This window comes from Micropterus salmoides, unplaced genomic scaffold (assembly GCF_014851395.1).
Source record: "Micropterus salmoides isolate LMB-PRFRI ecotype aquatic unplaced genomic scaffold, ASM1485139v1 Ms_hic_scaffold_1, whole genome shotgun sequence".
Taxonomy (NCBI): domain Eukaryota; kingdom Metazoa; phylum Chordata; class Actinopteri; order Centrarchiformes; family Centrarchidae; genus Micropterus; species Micropterus salmoides.
Genome location: NW_024040040.1, coordinates 55,993,049 through 56,004,267, shown reverse-complemented (window position 1 = coordinate 56,004,267; position 11,219 = coordinate 55,993,049). Strand labels below are relative to the sequence as shown.

The 11,219-nt window shown below is 48.8% G+C and overlaps 2 protein-coding genes across 2 annotated transcripts in view; one reads left to right on the top strand and one right to left on the bottom strand.

The window, feature by feature from the left end:
• Nucleotides 1–11,219, top strand: part of LOC119897314 (NACHT, LRR and PYD domains-containing protein 12-like) — a 609,009-nt gene that overhangs the window by 217,401 nt on the left and 380,389 nt on the right. The window lies entirely within an intron of this gene.
• Nucleotides 1–11,219, bottom strand: part of LOC119897280 (histone-lysine N-methyltransferase 2C-like) — a gene marked incomplete in the record, with an annotated part of 58,585 nt that overhangs the window by 28,954 nt on the left and 18,412 nt on the right. Inside the window, 18 exon segments of the mRNA XM_038710885.1 lie at nt 1,132–1,167; nt 1,779–1,856; nt 1,957–2,137; nt 2,217–2,341; nt 2,431–2,535; nt 2,811–2,939; nt 3,029–3,132; nt 3,313–3,415; nt 3,553–3,615; nt 3,846–3,955; nt 4,062–4,226; nt 5,038–5,219; nt 5,336–5,440; nt 7,326–7,430; nt 7,513–7,632; nt 8,412–8,537; nt 9,874–9,899; nt 9,902–9,980. Of these exon segments, the coding sequence (XP_038566813.1) occupies nt 1,132–1,167; nt 1,779–1,856; nt 1,957–2,137; nt 2,217–2,341; nt 2,431–2,535; nt 2,811–2,939; nt 3,029–3,132; nt 3,313–3,415; nt 3,553–3,615; nt 3,846–3,955; nt 4,062–4,226; nt 5,038–5,219; nt 5,336–5,440; nt 7,326–7,430; nt 7,513–7,632; nt 8,412–8,537; nt 9,874–9,899; nt 9,902–9,980 (1,942 nt within the window).

Genomic DNA, 11,219 nt, shown 5'->3' with positions numbered 1-11,219 from the left:
TTATCTGGAGGAGAAGAAGCAGCAGCAGCAGCAGTCAGTTATCTGGAGGAGAAGAGAGAAGAAGAAGAAGCGCAGCAGTCAGTTATCTGGAGGAGAAGAAGAAGAAGAAGCAGCAGTCATTATCTGGGAGGAGAGAAGAAGAGAAGAAGCAGCAGCAGCAGTCAGTTATCTGGAGGAGAAGAGAAGAAGAAGAAGAAGCAGCAGCAGTCAGTTATCTGGAGGAGAAGAAGAAGAAGAAGAAGAAGAAGCAGCAGTCAGTTATCTGGAGGAGGAGGAGGAGGAGGAGGAGCAGTCAGTTATCTGGGGAGGAGGAGGAGGAGGAGGAGGAGGAGGAGCAGTCAGTTATCTGGAGGAGGAGGAGGAGGAGGAGGAGGAGCAGTCAGTTATCTGGAGGAGGAGAGAGGAGGAGGAGGAGCAGTCAGTTATCTGGAGGAGGAGGAGGAGGAGGAGGAGGAGGAGGAGGAGGAGGAGGAAGAAGAAGAAGAAGAAGAAGAAGAAGAAAGAAGAAGAAGAAGAAGAAGAAGAAGAAGAAGAAGAAGAAGAAGCAGCAGTCAGTTATCTGGAGGAGAAGAAGAAGAAGCAGTCAGTTATCTGGAGGAGAAGAAGAAGCAGTCAGTTATCTGGAGGAGAAGAAGAAGAAGAAGAAGACAGTTATCTGGAGGAGAAGAAGAAGAAGCAGCAGCAGTCAGTTATCTGGAGGAGAAGAAGAAGAAGCAGCAGCAGTCAGTTATCTGGAGGAGAAGAAGAAGAAGAAGAAGAAGAAGCAGCAGTCAGTTATCTGGAGGAGGAGGAGGAGGAGGAGGAGGAGAAGAGAAGAAGAAGAAGAAGAAGAAGAAGAAGAAGAAGAGAAGAAGAAGAAGAAGAAGAAGAAGAAGAAGAAGAAGAAGAAGAGAAGAAGAAGAAGAAGAAGAAGAAGAAGAAGAAGAAGAAGAAGAAGAAGAAGAAGAGAAGAAGAAGAAGAAGAAGAAGAAGCAGTCAGTTATCTGGAGGAGAAGAAGAAGCAGTCAGTTATCTGGAGGAGAAGAAGAAGAAGAAGAAGCAGTCAGTTATCTGGAGGAGAAGAAGAAGAAGAAGAAGCAGCAGTCAGTTATCTGGAGGAGAAGAAGAAGAGGTCTTCCTGTGGAGTCTTACCAAACGGAGACGGGGAGCGCTCCACCTGGAACTGACCTGAAAACAGAGAAACAACTTTAAACTCCATCAGGGCATCAGGGCTCTTCTTCGTTGGTTTCATCATCCAGTGGTCCTGCTTCCTGTCGCGGTGCTGCTGTCCGAATAAAGACTGGACCAACCTTTACTGCATCAGAGACGAGGACACGACAACGAATAACGGGACGCAACGTGACGAGCGTGAACACTGGTGAGGAGGCGGCGGCTGAACAAACGTGTCCTGACAGTGAACATCCATCTCTTCCAGAAAAGGAAGCAGGGAGTTTTCACTGAGGCCGACTTTCACACGAATTCTCCGCTTCGCTCACGATCATTAACACTCTGCTGTCAAAGGAGATCGTCTCGCTGCAGTTTAAGCCACTTCCTGTCGACACGTGACAAACACCAGCGCGAGTCGAGCAGAAAAGATTTAAGTTACTTAGTTTCCGCCGATTTTTGGCTGCTATCCAAGTTAACATGAGCTAAATTAGTAACGTCAATGAGCGGCGCGTCATTACTACCTCCCAGGGTTGGAAGATCAGGAAGGAGCAGAGAGGAAACTGGTGTCCTGTACAGAGATCAGGGTTCAGAGTCTGAAAGCTGAAGGATGGAGCTGTGAGGGAGGGCTGTACCTGAGTGTCCTGTAGCCAGAATGTGAGGGTCAGTGCTGAGAACGTCAGACAGATCCAGCAGGGCTTCCTCCGACACGGCTGATGGTCACAGACACACACGCAGGGTTCACCACGTGCACCGGCACAGACGGAAGATGAATTCGTGCAAATGTGATGAAGAAAATATAAAATAACTCACGCAGCGTTCCCTGCTTCTTGATGGCGTTGGTCGCCAGGGCGCCGACTGGCAGGCCCGTGGGGGAGGGGCCATGTAATCCAGGGGCGGGGCCTTTCAGGTCACTGCCACGCGGTGTCTCCGGCCCCGGCCTCCTGTCCACTTGCCGGCTCCGGTCGAGAAGATCCCGACCGAAAAACGCCTCCTGGGGGGGGGGGGGGGGGGGGCAATCAGAACGCTGGATTTTACTGGGCGAGCTGCGTCTGAGTGTGTGCGTGCGTTACCTGGAGGTAAGAAGGGAAGGCCTCCTCCAGCTTCGTCTTCTTCTTTCGGTATCTCTTCTTCACCTTGTCCATCGTCTGGTCAGCAGGGGGCGCCGTCTCCATGGAAACATCAGCCCCCAGGAGGCCTGTCATGTGACACACACGCAGCTTTAAGTAAAGTAAACCGTGTGTATGAGTTTGGTCTCAGTACAGGTTCAGGCGAGCGCCGTCTCACCTCCGTCTCGACCGGGCAGCGTCTCCGTGGAATCTTTTCTACACAGTTTGAGTCTGCTCGGACCGGCCTTCCCTCCACGCTGACGCACCATGAAGCCCCCGATACCTGAGACACAGGTGAGAGACAGGTGGGAGACAGGTGAGACACAGGTGAGAGACAGGTGAGACACAGGTGAGAGACACAGGTGAGAGACAGGTGGGAGACAGGTGAGACACAGGTGGGAGACAGGTGAGACACAGGTGAGAGACAGGTGAGACACAGGTGAGAGACACAGGTGAGAGACAGGTGAGACACAGGTGGGAGACACAGGTGGGAGACAGGTGAGACACAGGTGAGAGACAGGTGAGACACAGGTGGGAGACAGGTGAGAGATCTGAGACCTGGCCTGTAGGGTTTCCGTTTCCTCTTCTTGTTGGCGTCAGTGGCCTCGAGCTCCTTGGTGACATCATCGTCGTGGGCGTGGTCTCGCTCTGGGCTGGAGTCGGATTTCATCTCACACTCCAACTCACCTGGAAAAGAGAGACGGGCGGGGGGGTCAACACAGCAGGCCTGTGTGTGTGTGTTTCTTTGTTTTGTGTTTGAGTGCGTGACCTCTGACCTCTGCCGTGGTCCTGCTCAGCGGGGAGGTCGGGGTCAGGTGGCGTCTGCAGGACAGACACGCTGTTCTGGTTGATGATCCTCAGCTTCAGTTTGGGTTTACACCTGGGGGGAGGGGGGGGACATTAAAACCTCGGGAACGTCTCGGCGAGGAGAACAAGCAGTTTCATGTTTTCTTATTTCACCAGTTAGAATTATAATGACCTTCCCAACATGGCTGCCGAGGGGCGGGGCTTGCCTACATAAGGACTTAAGTAGCGGTTAGTAAAGACACCAGGGGCTTACCTGCGGTACCTGCGCGGGGACGTCAGAGGTTCCACCAGAGACTGCAGGTGAGACAGACCGGACTCTGTGAGACACACGCCGTCCTGGGTGTACGTCTTGGAGTCTGCACAGATTAAATATTTACTGTGGTTACATTTAATGATTCCTGTGTGCTTCTGGATCAAACTGGCTGAAGGTTCAGACACTGGATCTGTTCCTCAAACTAAGCGCTCGAGCTGCACAGTTTGTTCACACACTGACCGGGTTCTCTGGTCCTGGAGACGATCTGGGCCATGTAGGGAGACTCGAAAGTGTCCGACCTCCCTGAAACAGACACACCACAGTCACGGTCAGATCGGCTGTCACAATAAAAGGCAGTCCTGCGGTCAGCCCCACAGATCTTTGACCAGCAGGTCGTCCAAAGCAACGCTCTCCTAATCAGACCGTTAATGGTGACGGGGCCGCAGTCTGACACACGGTGGCGAGCCGGCCCTGTAGCTGACACAGCTAGTACGAGCCGGGCATCGCCGCGGGCAGCTGCTGTGAGGGTTTACCGTATGAGCCGCGGCCCTGCGTGCGGCACAGAGAGCAGTCGAAGCCTTCGTCAGCAGCCGCCTCCACCTCATCTTCAGTGGTCAGGCCCTGGCAGACAGCGTGGACCCACCTGCACACAGAGAGAGAGAGTCCGTCTCTTTAAAGACCAGCTGGTCACCGGGAAGGAGACCTCAATCCTGGTTCGTGTGTGACCTCAAGGTTAAGGCGAGTGTTACCTGTCGCACTGCTGACACTGCAGAATGAGGTCGTCCTGCGAGTACGGTCTCTGACAGAGAGGACAGCGGCTCAGGCTGCTACACGGTCCACAGCGACTGTAGTTACTCTGCCAATCACAGTGCAGCCCGGGGGAGGTGGAGCCACACTGGACACACCACACACACCTGAGGACACCACACACACCGTCAGAGAGGACACCACACACACCTGAGGACACCACACACACCACACACACCTGAGGACACCACACACACCGTCAGAGAGGACACCACACACACCTGAGGACACCACACACACCGTCAGAGGGGACACCACACACACCTGAGGACACCACACACACCGTCAGAGAGGACACCACACACACCTGAGGACACCACACACACCGTCAGAGGGGACACCACACACACCTGAGGACACCACACACCGTCAGAGGGGACACCACACACACCGTCAGAGAGGACACCACACACACCTGAGGACACCACACACCGTCAGAGAGGACACCACACACACCTGAGGACACCACACACACCGTCAGAGAGGACACCACACACACCTGAGGACACCACACACACCGTCAGAGAGGACACCACACACACCTGAGGACACCACACACACCGTCAGAGGGGACACCACACACACCTGAGGACACCACACACACCTGAGGACACCACACACACCTGAGGACACCACACACACCGTCAGAGAGGACACCACACACACCGTCAGAGGGGACACCACACACACCTGAGGACACCACACACACCGTCAGAGGGGACACCACACACACCTGAGGACACCACACACACCGTCAGAGGGGACACCACACACACCGTCAGAGGGGACACCACACACACCTGAGGACACCACACACACCTGAGGACACCACACACACCTGAGGACACCACACACACCGTCAGAGAGCAGGAAACACACACGCAGACAGGTAGTCAGGTGATTGACAGGCCGACCCACCACTTGCACTTCCAGGCTCCTTTAGGTACTGTATGAAGGGGCGGGTCCAGGCAGTAAGTGTGGTAGCTGATGTCACAGTCGTCACATAGCAACAGTCGTCCGGGGTCACTGGCCTCGCCGCACGCTTCACACACTGTACACTCCAGACAGCGCCAACCTTTGGTCAGGACAACCCGCGTGATCTGTGCAGCAGCAGACAGAGACCAGGTCAGAGTAACAGTAACAGATGTCCTGTTTAAAATCATCTCAAAGACGTTGATCATTATTGATTATCTGGTGATTATTAACTCGTACTGACCTTGACGTTAACACAGTAGGGATGGTAACACTGTCCACACTGAGAACAGGCCAACAGTCTGCCTTCAGCTCCCTGACCAAAACTCCCACACACCACACACATGTCCTGCACACAGACACACACAGATGCTCATTTACTGACACAGTGACTGGTGAGAGCAGAGCAGCAGCCTACTGACTGAACTGTAGCTCTGAGTATTATCAAACATCTGTTCACATTCACAATGCTGTTGATCACATTTCCTGATTATTTCAATCTCCAGCTGCAGACTTTCATTAATTTAAATGAAGCTCTGCGGCTGCTGGTGTTCACACAACATTTTACATTTAACAGCCCAAAGAAAGGGTTCGGTAGAAAAAGTGTTTACGTCGTACGAGCCTGCTATGATGTGATTTTTACCTGCATATTGTGCTTTTAAGTGGGGCTGTGTGAGACTTTAGGCCTGGACACATTTACATATTCAAACCAGCACATGTTCTCTGTGAATCGACCTGCAGGCAGACAGTATGGCCTTGATGTTGGAAGGCTACTGAAGTTTCTTCACGCCAGTCAGTTGCTTCATTTCATTCTTTTATGCTATTTTTTTTATTGTTTCTATATGATTTTAAAGTTCAGTGGGTTGATTCAAACTGCACTTTGATCTGTGAGACTATACTGAGACACAGCGCTGATTTGAGCTAAATGCTAATACCTAGCAGGCATAACGTTTACCTTGTTCCCCATCTTAGCTTAGCTTTTAACCGAATGACTGTAAGAGCTACTTGAATTGATTAATATAAGTTTAAACACACTAAAACCAATATATTTTCTGTTTGAAAATGTTTGCTAACAAATGCATGCAGACGACAACAGCTGGAAAACACTGTAGGGCCACAGGATTACGTTTTCTAAGTGTATGTCTTAGCGTATTTTCTCTAAAACAGTCCCGCCCCTTGGCGGCAGGCGGCTGCTGCTGCATCGCTGCGTATCAGCCGGTAGCTCGACGCAGACGTGTTTTTTTGCTGGTAGATCATGAACTTCCTACTTAAAGCTGGATATCATGATTTTCTGAATTTTATTGGCTACACATAGTGCCAGTCATCGGCACAGTTGCTTGCATTTGGCTCAGCCTACCCACGAAATAATAGGGACGGCCCATCCTTACAGCGCGGGCTCTCGTTGGCTATTGTAGGCGGTGAAAGGGACATGTGAGCTCCTATTGGGTCGGATTTGGAGTCACTCGAAATGTCAGAGTTCAGTGGCTAATTTGAATACAAGCTATCGTAGTTGTTTACATCAAATCGCCGTTATTACGGTTATGATGACATAAGAGCCACGTTTGCCGGCAAATATGAAACGATACCGCAGCCGTCCCTGGGGATTTACTGATGGAATAATGTGTTTTGGACTAAATATTTTTAGTGGATTTGATCATCTGGACCTTTGACAACGTAAAAAGACCGTTTTTGTTGGAATATAATCGATCGGTGGATTAAGTTACTGTGAGGCTTCACAGGGGAGTCGCGTCACTTTTGATTGTACTGGTTGGTCTGACAGAGGCGCTGATTGGACCCGCTGTGGTGACTGTATCTTGAAATGCTTTGCATTAGTCGAATCAGGGGATTTAAGCTTTCAAACGGTGGATCATATAAGTATGAAGTTAACATAGCAGCTGTGTGCACATACTGAAAGCTGCCGCCAGGACCTGACGTTGGAATGTTAAGAGGTTAAGCATGCTAACATTTGCCATTAGCAGTCAACACAGCGTACAGCTGAGGCTGCTGGGAGTCTGGAAGTCTGTCATGTCTCACGTTTAGAAAAGAAAAGGCCTAAAGGAAGAGGGTCGTCTTCTGGATCTGGGATGAAACTGTCCCTTCAGCACTGATGAACCTAAACTCAGGGTTGGTTTTAAGTACGTTATTAGACTGAGCTCTGACACTCAGGTTATCATACTGACTCTAGAATCAAATGATTTTAAATGGGACTCTGGTGGGTGGAGGTGCAGGTGTACCTGTTTGAGGGTGTAGTGGTCGGAGGTGGAGAACATCACCACCGTGTTGTGCATTGAGCTCTCCTCCTCCTCCTTTGGCTGGAACGGCTCCACGTACACACCGCACTGACGGAGACAGAAATCAATACCTTCTACATCCTCTATCAATCAGCTGAGTAACAAAGTACAAGAGTGTTTGTGTTCTTACTCCAGGTGACACGGTCACAGTGTCCTGAGTCTTCAGCCGGCTCCTTCCTCTCCCTCCTCTTCCTCCTCCAAGACCTCCTCCTCTGGACCTCCTCCTTCCTGGAAACCCTGAACCACGACCCTGAGGGGGGAGGAAGAAAGAGGGGGTATGGAAAGGGAGAGGGAGGATGAGGTGTATCAAGTAGAGAAGGGGGAGAATGAAGAAGTAAGAGGAGGAGCGAGGAGAGGTGGAGGAGGAAAAAACGGGGAGTAACATCAAACCATGACCTCACTGTGTTACTGACCGGGCGTACTTCACAAACATCACTGACAACGGCAGGGTTCCCTCACCGACCTGGCATTTAAGAACTTCCAGGTTTATTTCCCGGTCAAATGTAAGGACACTTCCTGTTCCGTCCGTCAGCCCAGATCGAGCTGCTACATTTTAATGTTTACTTGTGTTTACTTTAAATGTGTTCAAAAGGTTAAAAGTATTTTTCTCCAATCCACTAACTTTCCAGGCCTGTGGGAACCCTTTAATCAGGAGCCTCCCTGCGCTGCCACCAGAAATCAGCTCTCTACGGTTAAACTGGAGCCCGGCCATCAAACCCCGCCTTCACCCTCGATAAATCTAATAAACACTTTGCCCTGTAGTAAATCAGACCCTGCAGCGCTCTTCTTCAAGGTTAGGCCCTGCCCACCACACTCACACTGTAATAAGCAACGCACAGTGAGCAGCCGGTAAAACCCTTGACCTGACGTCAGATCTGCACCACCTTCACACCCCAGAGGGGTGGATGCACACAGACAGGCAGACTGGAAGTTAGGGTGCACTTGTTTTTCACATCGTTACATCCCAGAGGGGTGGGGTGAGTTAACACAGTTAGTAAGCTGATGGTTAGTTAGGGTGTGCTTCTTTACCACTCTCATGCTCCAGAGGGGGGAGTCCGGAGGACGGGGCTTAGGGCTGTCCCACCCTCCCTCCCCCGTGGAATCCTGGGAGGACGAGGGGGGGCTCACCGCCCTGCGATTACTCCACCACGAACCCTGAGTCAGGGGGGAGGAAGAGGAGGAGGAGAGGAAGGCGGATGAGAGAAGAGGTGGGAGGAAGGGGGGACAAAATGCAGTAACATAAATGCAACAGCCACGAAACAAAAAGTCAAACTGAAAAAATTAATCAGGCAAGAAAACAAAGTCAAAAAGAGACGATGTTACTATGACAACAACATGCAACCAGTCAGGAGAGTCATATTGGGAGCTAAAGAGATCGTGATGCTAACAGAACGTTATGAACAAGCTGAAACCAATGCTAAGTGTACGTAGCAGCCTAGCTAGCTCGTATCTGATTGTCTGTGTCGCCTATCTGCTGTTAATGAGGAGGCGTTCATCAGAAAACTGCTTTACAAATACTTTATTACATATATAATAATAATACATATATTCTTTATTCTAGGATTCTATTCATTTCTAAGATTAATATGAAGCCCAAATCAGCGCGGACATAGAGCCACTGATCCAGAGATAATCCAGTTTTGATGAGGCTATAACACAAACATTCAAACAAACAGCTTCATGCAATGATGAGTGTGAACTCAACATGCTGCAGTAAAGAAAGAATGGATGCAGCATCAGTGAATGACAGGTGAGAAAGAAGAGGAAGACTAGTGTGTTGGTTCCTCTAACACACAGATCCTGAGGTGGCTGATGGAACAGAGGAAAGAGGACTGACGGACCTGAACCAGCTTTAACAAAATGTAATTCAAACAACTTCTTCGAATATATTTGACAAAGTAAAAAAAAATAAAAATAAAAGATGCTTAAATCAATCTAAAGAAACACTCAGAAACTTTGTTGTCATTGATTTATGAGTTACTTCAAGCATTTTCTCAGTTCAGCTTGTTGCTCACAGTCTTGAGTGACGGGATAAACACGTTAAACAAGCTTCATATTTGGACAGAAGAAATGATTAACGTGCGGAGCCAGAAACAAACCTGCAGACCAACTGGTTATGAAACAATCAATAGTTGCAGCCCTAGCTTGAGAAAGTGTCAATTGGCGGACTACAAGCCAGATCTCAGGTTCCTTAGAAAAGCATTCCCAAAATATCTAAAAATAACATAACGTCCAGACTTTGGAATTAGCTTTGTTTTCATTGGGACAAAGTCAGGCAGAAATATTCATCTGAACACTGACGACTACAGAAAGAGACGAGCTGTTTGACGATTGAACAATTAACCGATTAATAAAATTAGATCTATAAATAAATCCATGGTTAGTTTCAGTCCCGGTGCCGCTCATCTCCATCACATATTGTAAGCTGGGGTTAAAGCCAGCAGGATGACAGCACAAAGGTTCAAACTCACACAGTCCAGAGGTCACCTACCTGTTTGACCCTGGCTCTGCCGGGGAGAACTTCCTCTTAGAGATGGCTGGTTTCCCCATTCCGATTTTAGGGGTGAGGGGCAGCACAGTGGTGGGAAGTGCCTGTGGCTGGAAACAGAAAATATACAAGGAGAGGTCAGTCACAAGGACGAGATGGTCAGGAGGAGGAGAAAACAACGAGGAAACAGTCACTAGGAGGAAAACAACAAGGAAACAGTCTCTAGGAGGAAAAAACAAGGAAGAGACTGTCAGTAGGTGCAGAAAACAAGGAGGAAACTGTGACTAGGTGGAGAAAACAAGGAGAAACTGTGACTAGGTGCAGAAATCAAGGAGGAAACTGTCACTATTTAGAGAAAACAAGGAGGAAACTGTCACTATTTAGAGAAAACAAGGAGGAAACTGTCACTATTTAGAGAAAACAAGGAGGGAACTGTCACTGTTTAGAGAAAACAAGGAGGGAACTGTCACTATTTAGAGAAAACAAGGAGGAAACTGTCACTATTTAGAGAAAACAAGGAGGGAACTGTCACTGTTTAGAGAAAACAAGGAGGGAACTGTCACTATTTAGAGAAAACAAGGAGGAAACTGTCACTAGGTGCAAAAATCAAGGAGGAAACTGTCACTAGGTGCAGAAATCAAGGAGGAAACTGTCACTATTTAGAGAAAACAAGGAGGAAACTGTCACTATTTAGAGAAAACAAGGAGGAAACTGTCACTAGAGAAAACAAGGAGGGAACTGTCACTATTTAGAGAAATCAAGGAGGGAACTGTCACTAGGTGCAGAAATCAAGGAGGAAACTGTCACTAGGTGCAGAAATCAAGGAGGAAACTGTCACTATTTAGAGAAAACAAGGAGGGAACTGTCACTAGGTGGAGAAATCAAGGAGAAAAGTGTCACTAGGTGCAGAAATCAAGGAGGAAAGTGTCACTAGGTGCAGAAATCAAGGAGGAAACTGTCACTATTTAGAGAAAACAAGGAGGGAACTGTCACTATTTAGAGAAAACAAGGAGGGAACTGTCACTATTTAGAGAAAACAAGGAGGGAACTGTCACTGTTTAGAGAAAACAAGGAGGGAACTGTCACTATTTAGAGAAAACAAGGAGGGAACTGTCACTATTTAGAGAAAACAAGGAGGGAACTGTCACTGTTTAGAGAAAACAAGGAGGAAACTGTCACTATTTAGAGAAAACAAGGAGGAAACTGTCACTAGGTGCAGAAATCAAGGAGGAAACTGTCACTATTTAGAGAAAACAAGGAGGGAACTGTCACTATTTAGAGAAAACAAGGAGGGAACTGTCACTGTTTAGAGAAAACAAGGAGGGAACTGTCACTATTTAGAGAAAACA